Below are 27,995 nucleotides of genomic sequence, written 5' to 3'. Positions count from 1 at the left end.
TCTCTCTCTCTCTCTCTCTCTCTCTCTCCCTCTCTCTCTCTCTCTCCTATCCCACCACCCCTCCCCCCTCTCTTTTTTTTCCCTTTGTCTCTCCCTGCAGCATTGTTGGTTTCAGTCAGTTTTGTGATCATCTTAAGCCTATCAAAATATATTTAGTTAGTCTAATTGTTTCTTCTTGGTAGAGGTGTTTCAAAAAGTCACACAGTCCTTGCGATCATTCTTCTTCTTCCTGACTTTTGTCTTCTAGATCTAGGGTTATCCTATGTAGGCCTAGGTAGGATACTTTAACTAGCAATTTAAGTCTTCTAACTTGACTCTTATGGTCTGTTTTCTTTCTGGAATGTAGTGTTTCTCATGTTTTCCATTGACAAATTGATATGAAAACAATATAATGTGAAGCTGCCCGAACGTGAAGATGCCTAAGACAGAAACACATCTATAAAAGAGCGAGGAAGCTTTTGAACGCAATACATATTATATGAGTGAACAAAATGCTGTGGTCATTGTGATTTCTACCTTTATTTGTATTCAAGTCTTTTATAGCTTGTGATCATGGGTGTGAAAAATTGGAAAAAGCTGAAGTTATGTACGTGCAATGTCTGAATGAATGGAGAATTCAACAAGGTACTTTGGCATGAGAAAGCAAACATCTTCCCTCTAGGATACTGAACCACCATTCTTGCCTAATCCCCCACCCCCTTACTGGTCCTATTTTTTTACTTATAAAAAGAGTCTTGCTTTTGTCACCTTAATTTCTATAACCAGCAAAATACATGTTATTAAATAACGAATAATACAAGTACTTTGATTTGCTAAAATCTATTTGTGGTTTTTTTTTTACCCACTTTGTAAGCAATGGTTGTGAAACAATCAGAAAAACTTTCATGATCTATTTTTCCAAAGCTCATAGTTTACAGTATGTTTTATTCATTTTGGGGGATATTCTTATTTAAGGTGCATGAAACGGAAGCATCTTTTTTGTGAAACCCTGCACATAAGCCTGCCCTAGGCATAGGTTTCTCTCATTTCTTTAGAATTTAAGACATTTTATCTAAAGCAGTGATTTGGATTTATAGAGTCATTTTTCATAATAGTTACACCCCCCCCCCCCCCCAATAAAATCCATCCCAAATTTTCCTTTCAACAATACAATTATGACCATATAGTGAAGAAGAAAGTAGACCTGAAAACCTTTGGAATTGACAAACTTAAAATAACCTTAACCAAAAAAAATACAAGCAAACAAAACAAAAGGAAAAGCCCAAGAAACAATTCTTAAACATTCATTTTATCAAAAAACTAAATGTGTTAGTTGCACTAGCACTTAAGTGGTGATTTATGTGATGTGCTTGAACCTCTACAATCAAGGAAAGCTTCGTGACCCCCAATGATTTCCTTCACAGCGCTCCAATAGTGTGTTGCAGCACTCGAGTGAGATGGAGGTGGGTACCTTGTGTCTTACGAAGCTTCGCAGCTCTCGGGGGTTCGTTCTCTTGCCCAGCGGATTTGCTTGTTGCATAATGAAAATAAATTTGTCTTATTCGATTATCCTCAATCCGAAAAGTCCTGTTTAAAATTGTTGGGTTTTTTTATAAAAATCCCAAAAATTCCTCACAAAGCTTTGGAAGGGTTAAACTGTGACTGATATTTGATGACATTTGTTTTTCACTGCAGGTACAAATGATGGGAGAAGGGGCTTCTTTAAATCATATACTGGCCGATTTTTTATTCAGTGGGTACCTGTATGATGTTAATGTCATTCAAGGGTCCTCTGAAAAATTAAACAAACAGTGAATATTGATTTGATCTGCAAGCCGTACATGAATCTGCAAGCTGGTGATGTCAAAGTGTTAAAGCTGGTATTTAGAAATGGGTTAATGTGCAACCACAAGCAATTTTTGCTGGGCATTTGAACGTTCCCTTTAGCAGCTGCATGCTCTCGCTGCAAGCCACCGCCCACTTGTGGGTGCCACAGCCATGGTGCGGTTTTTCAAACATGTGTGAGCTTTGTTTTCCTGTAGTTGTTAAGTGATCCAGCCTGATGTATGTTGCCATGCTTTTGACCAGAGTGCTGTTTGCAAGGAGTGTTGTTTTTGCAGAAGTCTAACTCGGCGAATCGTCTATACGTTCTAGTCTTTTGACTCCCTTTGTTTTTTTCTTTCTGTGTCCCCATTAATTTGTCTCTTCTTTTTCATACTTCCTTTTGGTCAAATTTCAATTTTTATAAACCCAACCCCCTCCACCTTTTTTTTCAGCTCAAAACTACAATGTACATATGAATTTTATATTTTTAAGCGGCTATATTTTTAAGATAACAAGTAATGTTTGCCATTCATCATGTAAAATGGTTTTTATATAAAGATACTCTGTTTCAGATTGGCCTCCGTCTCTAGGCCTATTTCTTTCCTCATGTAATGTACACACACATATGTGTGTCTCAGTGTCGTTAGTGTGTCTCAGTGTCAGTGTATTCTAATGTGTAGCTCTGTTCTTCAATCTCTTGGACTGTCTCTTTGTTTGTTGTACAGTTTCTGTACGCTGTTACCCCTTTAATTTCCCTCTTTTGACAAAACGAGCTAAAACAATGAATAAGCATTGCTTTCATGCTGCTACTGATTTAGCTGTGCAGTTTGCAGCAGCAGATTATGTCTTGTCCGTCACTTGAGAAAAGTTTCAGACCAGCATGGGCAGTTGAAGGGTGCCCTGGTGTAGTTTGCGCCTTATTTGCCTTGAAGCATTTATCATCCTTATCTGTCCATTTTCTTTTCTTTGTTTGCTACTCTCTAAAAGCACGTTTAATCTTCGGCACTTATGTGACCTAATTGTGTTGCAAGTGCCATAAAACTCTTACTTAAAGTAAAGACCAGTGTCTGTAATGTAATTGTTTGGCTTCTTCCTTGTTACCTGCAGGAAATGTGAAAACAATTCCAGAATGAGGCAGTCTATTTTATCAACTGTCTCTATCTTTCTGTTAGGATGTTGTATCTCCCTCCGCCTCGGTTGGTCCTATTCAGGAGTGTCGAATCAGCCTCCATCCTACTGGATCTTAATTGTGTTGATTGGGGGTTGGGGCTGGTCCAAATTATCATTACAATAAAAACTCACTTGAAGTTATACGTCGGATAAAACATTTTAAAATCAAGTAAAGGGCTGAAATGAAACAAGTGTTTCTACCGTTTGAGGTTTGTTGGATGTTTATATACTTGATGGCGCTGACTGTGTCAAATAAACTTGTTTGTCGTTTACGAGCGCCATAAAACTTCTTTTTTTTTTGGTTAGTGTTTTACAGTGCTCGCAACTGTATAAGGTCTTATGAGCGCGCGGGTCACATAAAACATTTTCAGTAGGTAGAAAATTCTGAATTTGGCCCGGATGGCGGCCAAAACCTACTCATCGATTTTGGAACACCAAGGGATCTTTAACGTGCGCAACTTGCACACGGGACCCCCGAGATTTTTCACCCTTGTCCGAGAAGGCTAAGTGTAGATCTTTCCTACCAGAAGATCAGGGGTGTGGCTGAAAGACAGCAGTAAGGAGCTGAGGAGTAACAGTAGAAAGGCTACAGAAAGAGTCAGGAGCCCAGAGGAGGGGGCAAAGGAGGTGAGGGGGTGGAGGCACAAAGTGGAGACGAAAGCAGATGACAGAACATTGCTAGAGAGCAGGAAAAGAGGGGATAGGAGACAATTTTAGAGAAGAAAATTTCTCGGCCGCTACCCGGATTTGAACCCGGGACCTTTGAATGAGAGGCGAACACCTTAACCTCTAGGCCACGAGAGCCCCCGCCATAAAACTCTGAGGACTGACTGACTGCAAGATTATCTAAAACAATTTAATAAGTCTAACTATTCTCGATGAATTTTTTATTATGATGATAGTGAAAAACTTTGACTTGTCGGTACTGATTAGAAAGTAAAGTCTGATTGGGACCAAGTCCAGTGGAGTATTGGAGAAGCAATGTACACTGCAACATTTGTTGGGATCAGAACAAATACTTGATTGAATTTTGATTTTTCCATTTGTACTTCATGCATTATACATCAAATGAAGAATGAATTGATTATGAAATTAGCTTATGTCAACTGCTTAGTGTAAGACTCCGCCGTACACCTTTTTGAAAAGTGACGTATTGTAGACTCTTACTCTAAGTAGTTAATATGTACATGTGTCATCTGTGAATTCTACTGTTAGATCAAGATTTATAGGTTTGGTCTGTCATTGGTTTGGTATACTCAAGTTTTGTTGACATAAAAACAGTTTCACATAATCTGTTCAAGGATCCAACAGCTTGTATTGATAAAAGATGTCTGTTATGGTGAAGCACTTCATATTGTTAACTCACTCACTGTATGATAATCTTCTTGAAGTGCCTCATAGTGCACAGTTGTGAAACAGCACAACCATTATGCTTGATTATGACATATAACTCTAATATCTATGTTTTTATGGTGTATCTATTTGTACAAGACATATTCTAGCTTTTTGGCTCTGGGAACAGAGAAAAATCATTCTACACTACTTCTTGCAGATGGATATTGCAGCCCTGAGTTATGTGTTTCTCCAGTATCTATCACCTTGGGAGATGTATAAAAAGTGTAGTCTTATTACGGGTGTCTTCTGTCTGATCTGACTCAAACCTTCCAGTGGTTAGACGTCAAGCTAAGATACCTTTATTTATCTAAAACATATCTACTGTAGCACCCACCTCCAGATCCATACACACAGACATACACAAGTACACATGTAAACAAGCATGCCTACACAGACTCACGCACACACACACACACACACACACACACACACACACATACACACTCTCGCACACACACTCACACACATACACTTACACATACACACATATACACAGACACACGAATACATCTTTCCACTTTCCACACCTACCTCTTTCTTTCCTCTCTTCGTATTGGAAAGTGATTGGGTAAAAATAATATTGAAAGCAAAGTCTTTGAAAGCTATCATTGCAACAAAAAAGAGGATAGATTACTGTTTCAAATGATTTGTCTTTCTTTAGTCTTTATTTGAAATTAAAATTTCCTGTTATCTTATTTATCTTTGTCCTCTTTTTGACCACTTTAGTGTTTCTGTGACTTTGCACAGTGTATGTTATATTGACGAGACTGCTGTTGAATACAATGTCAATAACACCCTGTCTTTTGAAGTGTCAACAATGAAAGTGTTGTAAACTAACATACATTAATTCTTTGACACCCCCCCCCCCCCTGCTCCATTAAAAAAAGTGACCATTGTAGAAAATACTTTCTCTTTACTACTTTACTGAAAGGAATATATTTTATTTGGTGGGTCAGGGGATGTCGAAGGGGCAACAGGTTATTCATATAACTCTGCTCCTTGTAAATTTATCAACCTTGCAAACTGGTTTATGTGGAAATGTCAATGCAGTTATCTCATTCTCTCCATCCTCTTTTTGGTGGATGCAGTGGAAAAAATGTATAAGTAGATGTACGATAATGTGTTAAGGAAAAAACAGGCAGAATTTAAAAAGAGAGAAAAGAAAGTAAAGAAAGTAAGTAAATAATATGAGAAAAGGTTGAAAAGTGTACAGCTTTATTTCTTCATTCACTATTTCTTTTACATTTTCTATACAGTGAGAAAATAACAGAAAATAATTTAAAGGGAAAATTTGTATTGTTAAACAATATTGTTGAGAAAATATACTGCACAACTGTCCTTTAATTGGGAGACAGTTTACGTACACCTGCTCTCATCAAAATCTCTGTCAGATGGCTTTGCTATCTATGTTAATGATGGTAATGGTATTTCTCTATCAAATCAAAGTGCTTCATGTATCATGCATCTGCTGACCAACTGAAAATTATACTTTAGATGAAGATGTCAAAACTCTAAAATGCATAGGTAATTTTCATTTCTTTCTGTTTGATAAGATTATATCTTATGTCTGCAGACATCTCAAGGCAAGTCTGACACGGGGTCAGAGGCTGAAGGTCAGGCTCCAGTGAACATAGAAGGCCAGCAGTACACAGAGGCCCGCTCATACATCATGATGGAGATCTGCTTGGACAAACCGCTTGTGCCCAAGAGGCCTCCAGAGGCACTCGCCAGAAGGTACTGTTTGCTCATCTGAGTGTCCTTATTGTTGTTATTAGAAGTTCGTACTTTAAAATGAGCTGCTGATATGATATTCTGTTAGCAATGAGGTTAAAAACATTTAAATAGCGAACTTTTGATGAAAATGTTCCTGGGAAATGCCAATACAAGTATTTGCAGGCCATAGAATAAATTTCAGTCGAATCATTTATCTTTTATTTTCACATTTTTTCTAGAGGATTTTTCTAGACATAGATAGAAAAGATCTAAGAATTATCAGAAATTTGTACTTGCACCAAAACCTGCTGTACGAATTAATGGAGAATACAGTGAATATAAGCAGATTAGGCGAGGAGTGAGGCATGGATGTGTTATGTCACCAGACCTCTTTAATATGTACAGTGAAACAATCCTTAGAAACATAGAAGAATGTCCAGGCCTCAAAGTTAATGGAGAAAATATTAATAACATCAGGTATGCAGATGACACGGTTTTAATAGCAGGCTCCAAAAAGGACCTTCAAATGCTTCTAGGCACTGTTGTAAAAGAAAGTGAACGTAAAGGATTATTGTTGAATGTAAAGAAAACAGAATGCATGGTAATATCCAAAAAAGCAGCAAATACTAGTTGTAATCTCATTAGCAAAGGTGAAAAGATCAAACAAGTCCAACAGTTTAAATATCTAGGATATATGATAACATCTGATGCCAAATCTTCCGCAGAAATAAAAAGGAGAACTGCAATGGCTAAGGCTAGTTTCAATAAAATGAGCCCAATCCTGAAAAATAGAAACATATCAATGAACACCAAAATAAAAGTCCTGAAATGCTATGTTTGGTCAACCCTTCTATATGGCTGTGAGTGCTGGACAATCACTAAAGACAGTGAAAATAAAATAGAGGCAACAGAAATGTGGTTTCTTAGGAGACTGCTAAGAGTATCGTGGAAGGAAAAGAAATCAAATGAGGCAGTGCTTGATGAAGCCCACGTGGGACGCTCAATGTTAAAAACAATCAGGAAAGGACAAATGCAGTTTTTGGGACACCTGAATAGACATAAGGGTCTTGAACATCTGCTCTCACTGGTAAAATTGAGGGCAAGCGAGGCAGGGGTAGGCCCAGAACAACATATTTAGGGAACCTAAACAAATGGGTAACAGGGAAAGATCAGGGAAACGTAGCTTTTCGGAGAGCATCCGAGCAAAGGAATGAATGAAAAATCATGATCGCCGATGTCTGTCGCAGATCTGGCACTGGATGATGATGATGATGATGATGATTTTTCTTTACTTTTTAACCTTCGGTCTTTGATAAAACATCCTTTTAAGTGGTAGGGATTGTGCTAAATGATGATGTCCCTTCTGATGTTCTTTTATGGTTAAGACATGTATTTTTGTCAGCCATTTTAGTTTTCCTGATTGACACAAGGTCTTTTTTGGAGATGTCTTATCCTATTGGAATCTCCACAGGGTGGCTGAGTTGATTCCTCCTCGACCGATGTTTCCCAAGCGCACAGATGGAGCCCAGAGGGTCAGTTTTTTTGGTTGTTCAGCATATCTTTTCACAGATTTTTTTTCTCTTTCACTCACTTCAATTAGAGTAGTGACACCCCCCCCCCCCTTTTTTTTTTCTCTCAGGAGAAAATTGTAATATTTTACCTCTGTTTTATTCAGTCTTTGACATTCACTTTTTTTAAGCATTCACTATTGACTTGGTTGGTGCCATGATGTAGTGTGATGTGGGTGATCTTTCTTTGAATTCGCAATGTGAGGTGCTTGAACTCTGACAACTTGGGGAGTCTTATGGCTCTCCAACAACTTTGCCTGGTCTTACATTAGATGGATTTTAAAAATCTGAGATGTCTTATTTGATGCTCTGCACAGATGGTGAACTGACTGAAATGAATACCATACCAGACAAGATTTTGTGGGCAAGCTGTTCAAATGTCTTAAGCAGAGAAAGAAAAATTTTTAAAGATAGAGAAAAACACTGTTTCAATTCTTCTACACTATGTTTCTTTTCTTGCTTTTTTTCAACACTTAAAATTTGAACTTTGGCCATATTGTTCATGACCAAATGAACTGTTTTCCCAAATTAAAATCAGGAAACTACATTAAAAGAAATTTTCAAAATTTTGGGCTGGTACATCTGAACAGCTGGGAGACACTTTACTGTAAAATGTTTTGCATCTTTGCTTATGTGAAGTGCCTTTCTGAAAAGACATTTCTTGAAAAGAGAAAAAAACTTATTTTTGGTTTGTTTTTGCCTTTCAGGCTGTGGAGGACTACCATTCTCAAGTGGCTAGCGTGGCAAACTTGATACTGGATGAGTTCAGGTAATGGCTGTCTCTTTTGTTTGAATTTATAGAGCATGCAGTAGATGGTTTGTGTGGCTGAAGGCAAAGTTCTTATTTTCCCTTACTTTTATACGTAATTGTTCCTGTTATGTAATAGCATTCATGTTAAGTTTTACAATTAGTCTCACTAAAAAGTAATTTTATTTTGGGCAGAAACCAGCTTGTAAACACTGTCCACCTTTAATCCAAAAAACCCTTGGCCAAACATTCAACTCCCCCTTACAAAATTTCCAACAACTGTTTGGGCTTTCATTGAGATATATTCTTAAACTGCTTTCTGTTTGGCTTTTGTTCATTTTGATATTATGATCTTGGGTTGTCACAGGGATGACCGTTCTGCATATCTTTTGAAGTACAGTCTAAATTGTCCAAGATGGCCACCCATTGTCAAGGAGAAAAATCAGCTGTCTTAGATAGGTGGGTGATTTGGCCGGTGTCATTAATAATACAGGAAAGGCTCAAGGGAGAAAGGTGGCAGTGGTCATTTGTATAGGTGATCATCTTGAACAGGTGACCTTCGCAGCAGGTTCGACTGTATACCAACTTGTTTTTGTTTGTAGTGTGGGAGAAAACTCATGAGGCGAGGGGACAACAGGAGATCTTCAGAGGAAGAACCCCTTTCAAGCAAGTGTTTCAGCCCTAACAACCTGACGCTCTAAGGGGACTCCCAAGTGCGATTTCCTGCTGTGTTTTGGGGGTTGGGGGGGGGGGGAGTTGGTGCTGATCGAACATTCAAGATTTTGGGGCATCTCTGAATGCAGCAGGTTCGACTGCACACCAACTGGTTTTTGCTCGTAGATACTAATGCTCCATTTTTTCAGACTGCTTGAGTTTGAGCTTGTAAACTTATCTCTTCCAGAGATCTCTTTGGAAACGAACTCAAGGAGGGTGAACCTCAGACAAATGAGGCAATGGAGGCACGGTGAGTGGTGCTTGTTTACAGGATCATTTAGTGGTTGTGTGGACTGTTCCTATCAAACATCTATCGTCCTTATCTACCCTCCTTTTTTGTGTTTGTTACTCTCTTGTAGCGTAACATATTGTGTTGCAAGTGCAGTAGAACTCTTACTAAAGCTTAAACAGGACTGTTCCAGCCTTGAATTGGGTGAAGGGGGGAGGGGGTAGTAGATAAAGGGAAGGGATAACTGGAGACTATGGTGGCTAGGTGGAGAATAGGAATAGAAAGAGAAGACAGAGGAGGTTTTAGTTAAAGAGAAGCTTATTGTCATGACAACGGTGATTAAATGCAAGATGAAAGCAAAATAGACAGAAACACCAAAGAAACAGCAGCTCTTGACTATGCATGTGGTCATGCATCAGGTCTATAGGCTGAGAAAGAAATCTTCCAGGAATTATTTGAAAAATATAGTAGTCACCAAGATCGTTACCTTGAATTTTGTTTGGTGGTCAAAGAAATAAGCAAACTGAACAATCACAGCAAAATCTGTCGGGATGAATAGAATGTTTTAATTTGGTTTTTTTATTACCTTTTTTATTTATTGACTGCAGAAAAAAACCATTTATTCTATTTCTGACTTGATATTTTCTTTTATTTTTTAGCCGCCAGAAGCTCATCTATGAGCTGAATTCCTCTGGGAAATATTTTGCTTTCAAGGAACAACTGAAGCATTCAGTAGTGAAGATTGTCAGAGAGAAATATCTGAAGACCTCTGGTTTTGATGACAGACAGGAACTGCAGGTATGAATGTCGTACATGCATGTCTGTAATCAAATACCGTAGTTGATTTCAAAATGGTCCCCTGCCAATTATTTGATATGAGTAGATATGTTCAAGTTAAGTTAAAAAATAACTATCCTTAATAACAATTGGTTTCTGTTAGGATTTCAAAACATGAAACAAACTTGGTATAAAATGAACATCCAGAGAAGGCATTTTTTTGGGCGTGGTGTTCATATGAATGGAGATATAGTAAAAGTAAGGCGTGGTTTATGTGGTTTTTTAAAAAAACTATCTTTTTTTCAATTGGCAATATGCATTGTAAGAAAGTGTACAAATATTGTTAATGTAATTTATAAAATGCTCTTATGTTGAGGGGGGGGGGATGTAGACTCAACTGTTTGTTGTAAATCATATCTACATTAAGTAAATAGAGTGTAATACTTTTATTATCTGTGTTTCAGACATTCCTCTCGGAGCTGTATGTTTACCTCATCGACCAGATGCATGTGTCTCTTGGTCGTGTTTTAGCCCTAGAGGACCAGCCACCTGTGCCCCAGCCACTGACCGATGGAGCCCAACTCAAACACTTTGCCAGGGAGGCTGAGGTTAACCAGAACTTTGACCTCGCTGCGACATACTATAAGGAGGTAGGACGAAGTGGTTTGTTTTACAGTAGGAGGGGAATAACAATTGTTATGGAGCTATTTAAGTTTTCTTTCAGTTCTGCACACGCTTTTACAAATGATCTATTGTCCAAAACATTATATGTAAATGAGAAAAACTGAAATGAAATAGAAACTTCTAAGTATTTGCCAAATATTTGCTTGCATTTGGGAGTGGGGAGTGGGGGGGGGAGGGTGTTGAAAAAGGGTGTGAGAGAAGGAGGAATTCTAAAACCTTAGACTAAATCTTATAACCTTTTTAGTACAAACTGTTCACACTGTCAGGTTTGTGGCATCAATTTGGAATGTTTCGCAGGTGGTGGGTCCTCTGACGAGTTTTCAAGGAGATTATCCTCAAATGTACTTGTTATAGTTTTCATGGCTGCCCTCACATTTGATACTGTTGTCCTGTCAGGAATGGGTATTAAATCAGATGGTCTGCCTCTTAAGTAATCCTACCATTTTAAAAGGGGTGTGAAATTCATACTGTACTATACCATACCTGATTAAACAAGGAGGCACTTGACCCTTTGTATCTGTGACAGTATCTGTGACTGTTGAACTCACACATTTGCATATTGAGATACTTACTGAATGAAAATGAGCAGATAAGGCTTCTTTGAATGATAAGATTATCTGATGCACTTTATAAGACTCAATCAGTCTTGAACATTTAAAGTGTGTGTACCTCGTTTTTGTCTATGTTCTTTTGTGGGTGTAAAAACTGTTACTTGTGGGTCACAGGATATTGTGGGTTTTTTCCTCAGAGAATCGCCAGAGACAAGAATGATGCAGACTGTTGGTTTGACTTTGGCACTTTCAACTTGTACATCAATGATATTACAAAGGTCAGTAGGAGAATTTGCTGGTTTGTATTGCCATAAATAGGTTTCAAATTGAAATTCCTTGGTTTTGAATACATACAAAAATATGTTCTTGACAAATGATAGGGTTGATTTTCACAGTATCACTATTTCAACTCTGTGACTGATTGTGCTGTCTTCTTCAATTAGGGGAGTTATAGTGAGTGTCTTGAATACTGATTATCATGACTGAAGGTTTGAAAATAAAATTTTGGTATGCCTGTGTATGTTGACAATGTCTCTATTTTGGGGGACTGAGATACAATAGCCTGCTTTACTCTTTGATTTAGGCTATTTTTATCTAGAAGTAGACTGAAATCGTCTAAGAGTAAATCAATTAAGGGCATTTTTATCAGTTACTAAGCTATGATGGTGGGATACCAATATATTTTAAGTATTTTATATGGGATGCCAGTTTGCTTAATAGCAATATGTTCAATGAGATTGTTGTGTAGACCTGGAATACCATCGCCCTCACTGACTTCCAGATTCTCTTTTTACAATGTACTTACTATAATAAATTATCTCCATGTTTGCAGGCAGAAGAGTGCTTCAAAGAATGCATTGCTATCAACCAGAAACATCTTCAAGGGTGAGTTTTTACAATATTTTTTCTCTTGGTTTTTTTTTCCCTCCTCTTCGCTCTGTATTTATTAAGTTATTACTCCCTCCCCTTCCCCAAACCATTCACCTCCCATCACACTCCATCCATCATCTATCTATCCCTCCCTCCCCCCCCCCACCAATCCCCCTGTCGTCTCACTCTCCCCCTCCAAATTCCCCTCACTCTCCCATCCTTCATTATCCTCCCCTTCCTTATTCTGCTCCTACCTCAAATACACCTTTGTCACCACTCTCTATCCCTCTTCCATATCTCTCTCATTTTTCTCCTATCCGCTCCCATCCCTTATCTGCCCTTCTTGTCGACCTTACTCATCTTTTGCTATCCTCTCCTTCTCCTTTCCTTCCCTTCCTTCCTCCCCCTTACTTGATCCCCTGTTTGTAATATGATCCACAGTCTGCTGTTGTATGGTGTGGTCTGTATGCTGTCTGAGAGGAACGAGCATGCAGAGACTTTCTTTGAAGCTGCCACTTGCGTTGAGCCAAAGAGCATCTTGGCTTGGACCATGTTGGGTGAGGGACCATAGGGCATTGGTTGTTTGGGGGGGTTTTTATTTGCTATACAGGTGTTGCAGAAGAAAAAAAAGCAATAACGAAAAAATAACCATAAAGCCTTATGAGTCATTTTACGAAAATTTTGTTGCAAGTACTAATGGGAAGAGCGAGAAAGTCTAAGACCGGAAATATCAAAAACAATTTGGTTTTGTTCCTGGCAATCAGAAATGATTTATTCACCTGAAAGATGTTTTGAAGGGCATCCCCGATGTCTGTAGCAGACCTGGCAGTTGATGAATACAGGTGTTAAACGGTTCCTTTTGTTGTAAGTTACTGTTGAGAGTGGAGCGTTTTATGTGGGTGTGGGTGGTTGGCGGATGCCCTGGTGTACTGGCTGGCGTGCCCTTTTTTCATCCTGATTAAAACTCTGATTATTCGTTGTGGATACCTCAGGTCTGTTTTACGATGCTGTACCCAATGAGATTGGAGCTGAGATGGCCTACCTGGAAGCGAACAAGTTAAACTTGGCCAAGGCTGCTGCGCTGGCCCGGGCTGCACGTGATGAGGAGGAAGAGAAGAGAAAACTGGACGAGGGAGACATGACTGGGGAGACTGGTCGAGGTAGGAGTTGTTTGTCTATTGGTAGGGCCTGAGTGCCAAGGTGGGAGTCTGATCCTTCTACTTCTATTCAATCTCTCTTTTGTCCTTGTTCACTGCTAGACAAAATGGGGCCTTTACCTTGTCATCTTGCGGTGGACTGCAAGCTGGACATCAAACAGAGTTATTTTAAAGTTTTAATTCCTTACATGATAGAAGGAATGAAGAGGAGGGGGGGGGGAGTAAAATGCAATTGGTATTTGAACAAAGGTTTAGGATCAATGTGGTGGGTACTATTTAAGTTGGTATGAAGAGGTTTAAATTGGATTTATTTGTTGCTTTTAGTGATTTGTGAATAGAAATTATGCTCGGAGTAGGAGTGGAATTTGTTATCGGGAGTAAGACAAGGTATAGGTATGGCTTCTAAAATAAGGGCATAGAGTATAAGCTGCATGCGATATTTGTGTATTCATATTGTGGCTTGCATGCATGCTGGGTTTTTTTCATTCTAGAGGTGAATAATTTGTTTGATATTTTAATTTCTTTTTTCAAAGTGTTGCATGGCCTGCGTGCTATTGACTCTGAGAACCCAATATGCATTGTATAAACTTCAATTTATAACTATCTCACTTCTGACTCTCGTCTATTGGGAACTCTTAAAGTTTAAATTTTCTATTTAGGCCTACCTGTGCTTTTCAGCCACAGAAAAATGACATGAGAAAATCTGTGTAAAGCATGGAAACAAAAGAGATAGTCTTGTCCATTGTGAACAAAGAGTTTTTTTATGACTGCACGACTTGAACCCTTTCAAAAATGCAATGTTAATTGGGGGTGTGCATTTCATGCTATTTTGTCAAATGCTCAGAAAATATGTCTTGTCTTTAAAGGAGAAAATGGTAAAAAATTGTCAGATTGTTTTCGACCTTGCCCAATGAACACAGTATTTTTTGTATGTGAGCAAGAAAATACTCCTATATTAAACTTTGCTAGTAGGGGTTGTTTTCGACCTTGCCCAATGAACACAGTATTTTTTGTATGTGAGCAAGAAAATACTCTTATATTAAACTTTGCTAGTGGCAAGTTCACATGCTTTTGCCTCAATGTCATTATTTTGATTCATGTCTGAGAATACGACAATGTTTGCCTTTGCTTTTGAAACTCTTTCTATTTGGGAGCCAACTGTGCTCCAGATTACCTCTTTCCAGTGTATCCGTGTAACACAATTACCCTGGTTATATATCATGTAAACAAACAGTCAACACATGTTTAAGATATAGATATATACTCCTTACTGTGTACCCCTTAAGTTCCTTTCAACTAAACTCATGACTCTGAATTTTGGTCTTTCAACCTCCGCAACTCCTGGATTAGTAAGCTTAGGAAATACTAGAAATCAATTACTTTTCACTTACTTTTAACAGAGTTGAAGGTACTCAAGTATGTAATGCTGTCTTGCTTTCTGTATATAAATATGCTTATGTAAGTCAATAAATAGGGTTTGCCTAGGGGCTGAACTGTTGCTGAGTAACTTGTTATGAATTGTCGAAGTCCGCAAAATACTTCAAGAAAAACGATGGTATGGATGATCATGATTGTTCAATTTGTGTAATGTTCTCCCTCAAAATCAAAATATGTATAGCATTCTGTAAAGGAACCTTAGGGACGCATGGTATGGAATAGGTAGTAGCCTCCTAGTGACCGCTAGACTAGAAGCCCGTCTTTGACCTTTAGATGCAGAGGGTCTGATGCAGTCCTCGGAGGGGGGACTCTCCGTGCCCAACCTTGAGATCAAGGCTGCCACACCCGACAAAGCCTCGCCCACCTCTGCCAGACAGAGAAACTCTGCAGGTAAAAGAGGTTGGTATTGCCTTTCTGCACCGGCTTGCTTTTGTTAGAGACACAAATGTTGTTCTCATGTGTGTATGTCCGTGCCTGTGATAGAATTTAAGGAAATATACAAAGAGATAAGAATAAGGGAAAAAGGAGAGGAGGAAGGGGGAAGTGGGAAAGGGGGAGGGGGAGGGAAATAAAAGAATGTACAACTTTGCGTATGCTAATTGAACGTTTGCATGTCTGATGACGTTCTGTTTCTCCTTTAAATTAATTAAATGCCTTGAGACATTACCTTTTGTTTTCATTGATAGAAGGAGGCTAGACTCAACGTCTATAATGGCTTACAATGCACTTCTCTACCCGATTTATAACATTTTATTCCAATAAAAAGTAATTTCAAGAAATTTTTCAAAACTGTGTACCACTATTTTTTTTCACCTGATATCTGTCACAGCATGGCAAGTAGATCGCAGGCTCTTATGTGATGCCATTGTAATCATTTGTTTATTCTTTTTGTTATCAATTCCATTATGTATTGTACGATATAACTAAACTTTTTCATGAAATACCTTTGTTTGGTATTCGTTGCATGCATGCATTTTATTTGACTGATGTACGTCACAAATTAATTCAAATGATTGAGTGCTTTGAAATACACTCACACTCACAACTATGTGTTATCATTATCCAAATATGAGTTGTGTTTTAGACTACTAAATCTTTATGTGCAAGACCTCCACCCATCCCCACCCTCCTTTTTGGGGGGAGGTTATCTCTCTACACACATTGACTCTTCATAGTGCTGATGGCTTGTGGGTGGTCAAATAGGTGTTTCCTAGTTTCCACTTCTTTTTATTTCTAGTATTACTTTCGACTTAATCTGTCCCAATTTATTGTAGCTCATATCATGCTTACTTGACATAAACTCCCCTCCTCCTCCCTTTTCCCCCATACACACCATCAACACTCATATATTCATCATTTCTCCTGCTTAATTTGGTTATTTGCCGTCTCAACAGAATCAGTTCCTGGTGGTTTATCTGTGGCAGGCAAGTTTCCAGGCTAACTCTGCTGAGTAAATTCATCGTGGTTGGATGAATCTCTTTCCTTCCTTTCTTTGCCACCTCTGCTCTTTGCTTTATGCTAGTATTACTTCAGATGTCACACGCTGGGATCTTGACCCCCCTAGAACACCATCACGCAGCGGTGAAAGCATTCAATACACTTGTAACTAGTAATTGAGTGATTCATTCGGCAAATTGAGTTATTATAGTCTTTCAATGGACTGATATGGCATTCATTCTGTGTAGACAGAAAATAAGTCTTTTGTTGCGTTTTAAGGCTATAGTGAGATTTGCCAAGACTTGTGTAAAAAGAGAACAAAATTTTTCTCCTTATATTTGTGGGTGCACAGAATGTGTCATTCTTTTATGAGAAATAATAACATTTGTAATACAGTATTTGTTTGAGGCTTACATTATGCATAGACTTAGAGACCCCTTATAATGTCTTGAATTCGCACAATACATAATTTTTTCTCCTTAGACTGCTTAAGAACAAAATGCCAATGTTTTGTGCCCCCCATCCCCTTTCTTTTAAACGAAATTTCAAGCAAACCTTAGCTATGATAGTGCTTTTCTGTTAACCTTAACTTGCAGATTCATCAATGTCGAAGTATTTTTTTATTTGAGATTATGTCTATATGAGGCAAAGCTGAGATTTTGGACTCCTAAATTCACTGGGGTTTTTTGTACGATTTCACATTTTTGTTTATTGATGATAATTAAAACGTCATCTGTTTTCTCTTTAAGATAAATACAATGATTGGGCATGTATGTCCAAAGACTATCCAGCTTCAGTGAATTTTGCTTATTTCGTGCGCTTGTTTTCTTTGGCCCTGCTTTGTAGAATGTAAGGCAATGGTACATGTAACGCTAGTATGCTTTCACAATTTTCAGTTTCTAGACCGTATTGCATGATTTACTATGGAAAAAAAAACCCAACCTTACTGAATATTGCCAGTATGAAACCATGGACCTCTTAAATTCTGAGAAAACAATATTTTCCAATACGAGTAAATTTAATGAAAATATTATCAGGAGCGAATTTTGATATACTTCTTTTCTATCTTTTGACTTATGATTACATACTATAACTGTGTGCATGTCTTACAACTCATTCTCTGTGTAAAATGCCAATTTATGGCTTTCCTGAGTGGATCGTTGAAGGGTGCTCTGGTGTGGTGTGCCCCTCCTTATTTTCAGAGCTACTTTGTTATAATATTTTCATAATTTGGTCCTGGTGGTTTACAATGGCTGGTATTGCATTCGCTTGTTGTAATCTGCAGTTGGGATGCAAGCTAAGCTTTTGGCGTCAAGTGCATGACTGAACATGCCGTCGTACCTCTTTTTATACACTGGTTCACAGGTGGCTGTTTTCTGTCCATATATATCTTGTCATTCTTCCTATATCTATATTGTCCTTCTTTGTCTATGTCTCTGTCTCCGTCTCTCTGTTTTTAATAATTTCTTAGGTTGGGTTTGGGGGGGGGGGCATCTTAACCAGATGCTGGATTTTTTGTCAATCATCTTAATTTCTTTTCAATGATTCAATGGACAGCCTTTAAGCTGATTAGCCTGCAATAAGTACTTGTTGTTCCACCTTCAAAATGACCTCTTTTCCCTAGTAGTGCGTTAAATTCATAAATAGGCAGAATACCTCATAACACCATTAAATAGAAGCAGACAGTTGGAGAAGGATGAGAATGGGAGAAGTGAAATGAGGGATATGGGGTATAGGGAAAGGGTGAGGCCAAGAATGGGGTTTCAGTGCGACTTGCTCTTTCTTACACTCCTTATTGGGTGTTACTTAATTTTCCCCAATACATGTACTCTTTCCTGCTCTGACATGTAATGATGCCATCTACAGTGCCGTGAAAAGAAAAGTACAAACACTTTTTTCTGAATTACAGATTTGCGCTAGGTAGCCTACTGATTTGCTTATTATGTATACAAGTACAAAAGTTGTCCTAATTGAAATATTTAGCGCAGGAAAAACGTATGTATAGAAGAAACTGTGAACAGCTTGGCTGTGCTGTTGGGTCTGTTTTTGATTAGCCTGGTCGCAAGCAACAACATATATTTTCGTGGAGATTCTGAGAGCCTTTATTCTGATTAATTTGCTGAAGTTGTAGAGTTTAAACCAATGTTTAGCATTAGTATTAGTATTGGAAGCGGTTCAGTTGACACTGTCCTGATATCAAGTATCTATAAATCCTAATTTGGTGTTTCTTGAATAATACCTTCAAGGAATCATTTTGTCACATAATTGTAGACACATCGACGAGCGTCTTGAAAGATGATAGTTGAATTTCTTATTACTATTTAACTTTGACAGTGATTGCAGACACTGATAACCCCCACCCCCCACCCCACCCCCCTCTGATTTCAAATACTTAGTATGACTGTCAAGTACAACTGCACTTTTGTGTCATTAAAACCCTGCTCCAATTTGCTTTTAAAAGCAATTTTCCTTTTCCACAATACCTGCCTTTCACCAACCCACACTATGACTGAAATAGCATCGGTCCTTTCCATTCTGTGCTTTCTACCCCCAACCCCCTTCCTTCCTCTGGACCTTTTCTTACGACTGACCTCAAGGCTTTTGTTCCTCATTTATGCTCTCCACCTCACTTCAACCCAAAAAACAAAACTAAAGAAAGGTTTATGACCTCACCACTCACTCTTTCAGAGCAACACGCCCTCCATTCTTCATTTCACCTTTCACCTCCACCAACCTCCTCACGTGTCCCATAGGCTCGATTTCCATCTCTGGCCTAGCCACTCACAGTCCAGAGGATTGTCAGTTTTTTAACCCCTGCCCCTCGCTTTCTGATCCCACAGGTTCTTTTGCCAAATAACCTATTTCTGGCCTTGCAGCTCTCACACCGCAAAACAACCTCAATTTTTCTAAGCACCCCCTTCCCCCCCCCCTCCCCCAGTCTCAAAGGCTCTTTTTCCAAACCCATCTGGCATAGCCCTTCACACTTTCATTACAAAGTGTCTTCATCTAGTATCTTCTAACATCTCCCATTTCACTGCTCCACTAGCTCTATTTCTAAACCCATCTGCGGCATCGCCTCTCACTCTAAAAAATAAAGTGTCTGCAGCAGTTCTTAACGTCTCCCTTCCCACCACCCTCCCAGGCTCTCTTTCCAAACCTATCTTCATCTAGTATCCTTTAACGTCTTCAACGTCTCCCTTCCCACCACCCTACAGGTTCTATTTCCAAACCCGTCACTGGCCTCACCTCTATCTTCAAACCCATCTTCATCTAGTGTCTTTTAACATTTCTCTTCCCATTGCTCACAGGCTCTCTTTCCAAACCAATCTTCATCTAGTATCCTTTAATATTTCCCTTCCCACCACCCCAAAGGCTCCATCTCCAAACATATCTTCATCTAGTATCCTTTAACGTCTCCCTTCCCATCGCCCCACAGGTTCTTTCTCTAAACCTATCTCTGGCCTCACCTCTCTTCAAACCCATCTTCATCAAGTGCCCTTTAACGTTTCTCTTCCCATCTCTTCACAAACTCTATTGTCAAACCCATCTTTGGCCTCACCTCTCACACTACAAAGTAAAAAAATGACCGCTATTCTTAAATTTTAAATTCCTCCTTCCCATCGGCCCACAGGCTCTATTTCCAAACCCATCTCTGCCAAGTCCACGGGCCTGGCTCCGTCTCGGCCCGGGAGCCAGCAGCGAGGCGGGAGTCGCACACCACAGGAGTCTGAGCACCAGGAGGAGCCCCCTCCCCGTGAGCCCACGCCCGTCCCTACCTCCAGCATCTTCATGCAGGCAGTGGACTGGCTACTGGAGGTCAAGGCAGTGCCGGTGAGTCAGTGTGTGTGTGTGTGTGTTTGTGTGTGTGTGTGTGTATATGTTTGTGTGTGTGTTTATGTGTGTGGGGGAGGGAGGACGGAGAGGAATTTGGAGGCGGTAAGATAAGATACCATGAGTGAGATAACAATAATTTATTGATTTGTTGATCTCCATTGAGAAATATGCTGTGGCATGGTAAATGCATCCATGCAAGCACACTTGTCAACACACACAAATAATCTCTCTCTCTCTCTCTCTCTCTCTCTCTCTCTCTCTCTCTCTCTCTCTCTCTCTCTCTCTCACACACACACAAACACACACACATGCATACATACAAACACACAATCACATACACAGATGCACATGCACAAATAGTAGTTGTGAGAGATCAATGTACCTAGCACATGCAAGTTTTGGAAATGTTGCTTTTAGATTAGTTTGATGGAGATTGCGAAAGTGCTATCACGGGAGATCATGCCTTAATTTGGGATGAGTGATACATCCCATCTTTCTTTCACTGTATCAGTCTTTCTCTATCTTCGGGGGGGCAGGGGGGGGGGATGCACCTCACCTTTAAGCTGACAAATTCCCCCTTAGCTGCTTTTCTTTTAAATGTAGGTGCTGTTATGCCCCCTTTGACACAATTTAGGTCTTTTAGGAGGTAGGCTTTACCCTGCTTGTCAGGGTTAGCCCAGGCTGACAGGGATACAATGTCCCAGCAGAAAGACCATCCAAGACACAGAAGTTCTCTCCACACAGGAATTGAACTGAGGTCTTTAGCCTGTGACAGCTAAGCACCTAACAGGTACACCTCTGGTTGAAGTTATGTCTTTCTTTTTATCTTCCATGCTGACATATCACCCATTCTATATAGTTTGGGTGACTCTGGTTCGAGTCTCCAGGAAGCTGGTTTTGAATTTCGGTTATTTCTGGAGTTTTCAAGGCTCTCACTTATTTGGCTTGGCCAGTTCAAAAATAGAATTAGATTCGAATGTCCTTCCTCGTAAAACAACCTTACAATATTGAAGGAGATGTTAAATCCATACAGTTACTGATTTCCTCCCCCCCTCCATTCTATGCTGGCAGTTCACTGAGAGGGCTCTGGCCCATGAGCTTTTGACGTGCAGCGGAGGACCCAATGCTTCCTATCACATCTCCCTGGCACGACTCCGGCTTCAGAAAGGAGAATACGCAGAAGCTGAGGAGAACCTGAATGAGGCACTGCAGTTTGACTTCCAGGTAGGGGTGATAATGTTTGTTGCTGTGTGACTTTTTAGAATGGTTACCTTTTTTTATTTTTCTGGAGAGACATTCTCATTATTATGCCAACTTACTATTAACTATAGAGGGTGCGGTGGCAGAGTGGTTAGTGTGCCTGTCTCCGAAGCAGAAAGTACGGGTTCAAGCCTCGATTAGGACAAGGATTTTTTTTGCCCCCTCCTGCTCACCCAGCAGTAATGGGTTCCTGACTTCGAGTTGGGGAAGTAAAAGCGGCATGGAAAGGGACTGGCTACTCTACCACAATATACCGAAGGCCCAGGAAGTTGTCTCTCTAACAAGGCAATCCCCAATGTCCAGATCGGATGCGGGAACACATTTTTTACTATTAACTACGTCTCAGCTTCTCAACAATATGTACTTGTGTCTTTATAATCATGTCTTATATTTTGTGCAGGTATTTTGGGGAGTATCTGTTACGAGAATATTTTGTCTCTTGCCTGTATAGTGTGAATTAATTTCATTCATTGTTTTTCTCTTAAGGTAAATGCTGCTTGATTTTTCTATATGTCATGTTTGTGTAGATCTCTGTATGTGATTATGTGTGCTCTCTCTATTAAAATGGAGTGGGTTTCAAAGTTATAGATTTTTTAATTTAGTTTTTCTTTATCAACTTATTTGTCAATTTCTACTTTTTATACTATGGGTTGTTGAGGCTATTTCTGTCATGAGATGTACTTTTCCTTTCATACCAATGATTATAATTTTCAATTCCTTGTGAAATGTGTTGGGCATGCTGACTCATTGGAAATCAATTCAACAATAACCACATTTTGAAATTCCCATAATATACGGTTGAACCTGCTCTAATGGCCACCTGTCCAAGACAATCACCTGTATTAACGACCACTTCCTACTCTCCCCCCCCCCCCCCCCCTTTTCAACTAGATGAAGGGTGTTCATCTTTAAAAAATTTCAACTTTACATTATTTAACAAACATTTAACTCTGTTCAAACCATGATTTACTGAACAGAACCCTGACGCATGGTCACTGATGGGCCATGTGAAGTACATGACCGGAGACTGCGCCGTTGCGAGGGACTGCTATGAACGAACTCTGTCTTTTGTCAATGATGCCAGTGAGATGCACTCGATCTACTTGCGACTTGCATCAATATACTTGCAGGAGAAGAGGGTGAGGTCATGAGGAAATTTTTTTCAGTTTCAGTTTCCCTGAAATTTGAGGGATATTTGATGTTGTCAAGTGATGTAGTCCATCTAGAAAAGGAAATGATAATATGCCATCTATACGTCTATATGTGAGAAAGAAATGTGGCCTGTTATTGTAGACTTTTCTGTTTTTTATTAATAAATAAGTAAATAATGCAAAAGTGCCCTTCGAGGGAAAAGTATGATCTTGAAATAAATATTTGTTTTTTAATATGCTACTTTTACTCTTCCCTATGTTCTGAAAAGTATTAATTAATATGCTCACATTTTAAACGTATTCACCTATATCATTTGAAAAGTGAATATTTCCTGCTGGCCTGAAGACAAATATTTCTTTTGTCTCTTGAACTTTTATGTTTTATTTAAGCAGAGTACTACAATAGGGCTTCTTCACATTAAGATGTATTCTAATTAAAACAGTTGTGTTTACTTATCTCTTTTCGTTTCAGTTCCAAGATGCCAAGACCACATTCCTCATGGCCTGTAAGAAATCCCCATCTTGCGTCTCATGGCTCGGAGTTGGCATCGCTTGTTATAGGGTGAGATGATTTGTTCTCTTTCTAGAAAGAATATAATGGTTCTCTTTGCCTACTTGCACTTTTGACCAATTTTGATTTTTAAAAATTTTCACCTGGCTTATGTGGTGTAGCCTTTAGGCACTTCACCTTTGTATGCAGAAGGCCTGAGTTCAATTCGTATTTGGGCAGAATTTTTAGGGAATATCTCAATCTTTTATTTGTACTTTGTATCCCTCTCTGCCTGAGTTGGTCTTGAAAAGCAGGGTCAAAGCCCACCTCCTAAATGATCTAAATTGTGTTAATGGGTAAAACTCTTACACTAAAAAAGACAAACAAACAAAATATTATAGCTTTTGGTCAGGACAGACTATGACCATTACTTGGGTGGCTAAATCATGATTATCATAGCTGTAAAAATACATGTAAGTGCCTGCTTTATTCAATTTTTTTAATGAATGCCTGAAAGTCTATGTTTTGTTTTGTATGAGCGATATTTCTTTTTTATGCAAGAAAGACATTTCTTTTTTATGCAAGAAAGACATCATATTGAGTTTCTTCATCTTTCTGCTGGGATGTACTTATGCAGCGTGGGTTGACCCTGACAGACAGGTCAAAATAGTCCGCCATCTTAAACGGTCTAAACTGTGTCATTGGGGGCATGAAATGTCAAAAACATTAGCAACTAATTTTAATCTCTGATGCAAAACTTTACTATTTACAAAAATCTCAGCACAAGTTTCATTGTCACCATTTGCACCGATTGTTTTGTTGTTTTTTCTGCTTTTTTCTCCATCCAAAATCTCCACTTTCTCTTCAGGTTTTTTTTTTACATTTGGTTGATGGACAGTCTGATGTGGTCTGTGCCTTCTAACTTTTATCGATTTGCTACAGTTGCACTACCCTCATCTTACAGTCCAGTAAAATGTGACTGTTATCATTTTAAATCCCAAGACAGTACCATTCAACAATAACACTTAAGCAACAGCTGCAAAAAAGACAGTAATTCAAACAGACACAACATCAGCAACAGCAACAACAACAACAACAACAACAGCAGCAGAAGCAGCTAAACAACATCAGGGACAACAACATCAACAACAATAACAATAACTATAGAAACAACAGCAGCAACAAAGGCAACAGGACTAATGATAGGACCAACAACATCAACAGCAGCAGCAATGCCAGTAGCTGCAGCAGCAGCAAAAACAACAGCAACAGCAGCAGCAACGACTCTTACATTTTTTCTTGCATCCGTCCCCAGCTGGATGAACTATCTGAGGCAGAGGATGCCCTGTCCGAGGCAAACGTGCTCAACAACAATGACCCGGAGGTGTGGGCTTACCTGTCCCTGGTCTGTCTCAAGACCAACCGCAGACTGGAGGCTGAGCAGGCTTACAAGTACGCAGTCAAGGTGAGATTACCCATCTACTTGAGCTTGACAAAGTGGATTGGTTTCTATTTTCTTTTTCTGTTTATTTATTTTAAATTTAGTTGTTTGTCTTGCAGAAAGGATTGTAGTAAGTTAACTAAAAGAGGAAGGAGAAATTAAGGAGGAGACGAAGAAGAAGAAGAAGAAGAAGAAGAAAGGAAGAAATAGAAGAAAGGAAGAAATAGAAGAAAGGAAGAAATAGAAGGAGGATGAGAAGGAAGGGGAGGAGAAGAAGGAGGAGTGGGAAGAAGAACAAGAACAAGAACAACTTTTTACCGTGTTTCTCTGAGATATTCTCAAAGTTTAGGTGCATTATAATTGTATGTAAAGTATAATTTTCCTATTCGACTCTCTTTTGCTAATGTTCTGTCTCTTTGTTGCAGTTGAATCTTGAGGAAGGTCCACTCCTGGCAGAGATCCACCAAGAACAGATCGCCTATGGGTTTGGCAATCCAGCATTCTAGGGGCAGCATTTTTTTCCTGATTGCCCGAGTACTGTGATATAATATAATAGAAAGGTTGTTTTTATGACGAAAAATGTATTCCTAGACACTCTATCCGACATTTTCCCCTGTCCTAGCTTGACAAGTTTTAATGAGTAATGCCAGCATTTTTCACATTTGTTTTTTAATGACATAAACTGACCAGAATGATGAGAAGTGCTGCCCCCCCCCCCCTCCCCCCCACTCCAAATGAATCCCTTCATCTATGCTTTTTTTAAAGTGATTCAATTCTGAATGCTCGTAAGAACAAGTGAAGCGTACTGTTACGAACTGGGAGAGGAAGTTTTTAGCACAAGTTACTGCTTTTCTTCCAAAGGCAGGAATCTGCTTCTGATTTTCTTACCTTGATTCTGAATGTACCGGTACTGAGTTGACCAAATTCTCAACTCTCTGCAGTAGTAACTTTATCTAAAGATAAAGGCGTGGCAGTCTTCCTTTACCGCAAGAAATAAGACGAAACAAGAAAATAAAACTTACTTGTTCACATGAGAAAAATTCTGCTATCAATTTCAAAGAAAGGCAGTCAATGGTCAGCATTGCTGTCTTTCCGAGCCATAGTGTATGCATGGTTTCTGTGTATGGTTGTCATGCATTTTTTTTCAGTTACAAAATCTACTCTGAAATGAAATGTATGGACCAAAGTTTGTGAAATCTTTAAAGAATATTCTCAGTAGAGAGAGATTCTCATGGTGCATTCCGCCTTTGAATTGTTTTCAAAGCATTTTTAGAAAGGTAAAAAGAAAATGTTTTCTCACCTTTGCTATTGGGACAATATTTTTTTTTAATTTTTACTGTGTAACTTTCCTTCTATTTATAGAAAAATGTTTATTTTTTGGCTGTTTTGAAATATAGTTGAACAAGTGAAAATGTTCTTCACAGCTTTAACTTGAAGATGGCAATGCTGTTTTTTGATATGTAAAAAAAAAAATTTAGTAAGCATCAATTACATTTTTTTCCAGTGCCTCAAAACGGTACTTTTGCATGTACAAAAAAATTTTATTACTGAAAGAAATATTCACAATTTGACATGCAGGCCGATCAGTACATTTTATGACTTTCTGTAAATATACACATCATCAGGTTACTAAGAGTCGGCCTGTTAGTTGGTCTATATAATTTATTGCCTTCAGGAACATTCCTTTATTCCAGCTTTTATCGTCATCTCAGATGCCTTCCTGTCCGTCCACAATGTTCTGAAACATTTTGAAAATAAATTGTTTTTGTGATAATTAACAAAAGCTTTGTCTTTTTAATGAACATTATCCAGCCTCTTGTCCTTACAGTGTTCAAGAGAGCCATAGCCGGTCGTTGTATAAGTTTAATGTCTCTCTCAATACTCTAAATCTAAGGGTAGTTTAGAGGCAGGACCTCTGATAGGACGAGGCCAAATGGAGTGCCTAAAAATCTCCCCAAAACAACTTGAATTGAGAACGTCCCATTAGAGATTCGAACCAGGGCCATTTACTTTATTGTCCAGCATGAGACAAACTGAGGTAGGGGTGCTCCCTAAAAGAGTCATAAACACAGCATCGGAGTACAATACTAATTATAGTATCACCTTCACCTATCCCGTAGACTGGATGTCCGTCGGGGCACTTTTGAAGATTTGGCCAACAGCTTCCTCCACTCCTTCCGGTCTTCAGCTGGTGACCATCAACATAAGAGGTAGTCCTTGTTCCGGGCAATGACCGAGCCGATGTGGGATTCTTTCTGGTTGTTGTCTTCATTGGCGTTTTTTGGGCAATGTCGCATGGCGGAGCCCATCCCTCTCCATGCCTGACCACGGCCAAAATCCTCCCATCCGGAGGCTCACCTTGGTCTCGAACACGAAGCCGTTAGGTTTGCCTGGGAACTTTTTCCACCCTGACTGGTCACCGTGTCTTGTGGTTACGCCCAGGGATGCCATTTTAACATCAGCCCCTCTCACAGTTTGGCACGCCTGCTGAGGCGAGGTCCCGGGGTATGGCACTTGGAGCCACGTGTGAGAGATTTAGGTAGGAGTCTGGAGGAGAACCAGTGCGCCTGTCCATCCTACAAGTAGGAAGCAGCAGCCAAGCAACAAAGGTACTATCTCTCCCCAGAACCCCCCTATAATCCTAAGTATTGGACCCCGTAAATTGTCTGTGTCTGGCATCTTTCGGGTGAAGGTTAAGCTTTTCATTCTTGTGCACAAAGGACTTTTCATCATATACTTGGACAAAATTATGAAAGAAGCAAACTCAAGCCCGAAAAACCTGAATGAGATGGTGTTTGCAAACTACCAAACCTGACATATGATAAAGAAGAGCAACTTCAAGAGCACACAGTCTGAATACTCAAGTGTGAAGAGCTGAACATGAAGATCAGCGAAAGCAAAACCGAGATGATGATCAGCAGAACACTTGGCAACCTCAGCATCAGCATTGATGAAACTCCACTGACACAAGTCAGCGAGTTTAAGTATCTTACCAGTATCATCTTGAAAGACAGACGTCTCAACAAAGAAACTGAGACATGAGACAATTATTCAGAAGGCTGACAGTGTCAGCTACCAGCTGTCCCCACTCTTCAAACATCCTAACATCCCCATTGAGACCAAAGCCAGGCTCATTGACTCTATCTCTATCCCCACCTTGACCTACCAATGCTAGAGAGTCTAGCACGTAAGATAACATTTGCGAGATGGGATGTCTGAGAGAAGTCGTCGACAAAACAAGACATTATAAGAAACACCAATATCAGAGAAATGATGGGAACAACACCTGTCCTCCACTACACTCAGAGGTAAACAATCTGATGGTTTAGACATCTGACACGTATGGCACCTCATCAGCTTGCCAGCAAACCGTAGGCTACAACCAAAGGATATCGAGGAAAGGGAAGACCCGGATTGAGAGTGTGAAGGATACCATGAAGACCCACAACATGCCACCCAGCCATGCCATCCAGCTGCTTCTTCTTCTTCTTCTTCTTCTTCTTCTTCTTCTTCTTCTTCTTCTTCTTCTTCTTCTTCTTCTTCTTCTTCTTCTTCTTCTTCTTCTT

General features: G+C 39.4%; 1 protein-coding gene across 2 annotated transcripts in view; it reads left to right on the top strand.

Annotated features, from left to right (window-relative positions):
- The window catches only part of LOC101845872 (cilia- and flagella-associated protein 70), a 50,260-nt gene extending 24,053 nt beyond the window's left edge, over positions 1 to 26,207 (top strand). For both annotated transcript variants that reach the window (XM_035972000.1, XM_035972001.1), the window contains 19 exons: positions 1,404 to 1,442; positions 5,942 to 6,102; positions 7,553 to 7,613; positions 8,357 to 8,418; positions 9,299 to 9,361; positions 10,000 to 10,138; positions 10,582 to 10,767; positions 11,550 to 11,630; positions 12,185 to 12,237; positions 12,664 to 12,779; positions 13,215 to 13,382; positions 15,090 to 15,215; positions 16,211 to 16,240; positions 19,885 to 20,084; positions 21,159 to 21,311; positions 22,325 to 22,486; positions 22,971 to 23,060; positions 24,304 to 24,453; positions 24,855 to 26,207. In XM_035972000.1, coding sequence (XP_035827893.1) covers positions 1,404 to 1,442; positions 5,942 to 6,102; positions 7,553 to 7,613; positions 8,357 to 8,418; positions 9,299 to 9,361; positions 10,000 to 10,138; positions 10,582 to 10,767; positions 11,550 to 11,630; positions 12,185 to 12,237; positions 12,664 to 12,779; positions 13,215 to 13,382; positions 15,090 to 15,215; positions 16,211 to 16,240; positions 19,885 to 20,084; positions 21,159 to 21,311; positions 22,325 to 22,486; positions 22,971 to 23,060; positions 24,304 to 24,453; positions 24,855 to 24,935 — 2,121 coding nt within the window. In that variant the 3' untranslated portion in view covers positions 24,936 to 26,207. The remainder of the gene's footprint in view (positions 1 to 1,403; positions 1,443 to 5,941; positions 6,103 to 7,552; positions 7,614 to 8,356; positions 8,419 to 9,298; positions 9,362 to 9,999; positions 10,139 to 10,581; positions 10,768 to 11,549; positions 11,631 to 12,184; positions 12,238 to 12,663; positions 12,780 to 13,214; positions 13,383 to 15,089; positions 15,216 to 16,210; positions 16,241 to 19,884; positions 20,085 to 21,158; positions 21,312 to 22,324; positions 22,487 to 22,970; positions 23,061 to 24,303; positions 24,454 to 24,854) is intronic.
- The last annotated feature ends 1,788 nt before the right edge of the window (positions 26,208 to 27,995 follow it).

The sequence above is a fragment of the Aplysia californica genome, unplaced genomic scaffold, assembly GCF_000002075.1.
Source record: "Aplysia californica isolate F4 #8 unplaced genomic scaffold, AplCal3.0 scaffold00555, whole genome shotgun sequence".
Lineage (NCBI taxonomy): Eukaryota > Metazoa > Mollusca > Gastropoda > Aplysiida > Aplysiidae > Aplysia > Aplysia californica.
The sequence above is the reverse complement of the archived record's forward strand: the minus strand, read 5'-3'. Positions and strand labels throughout refer to the sequence as shown.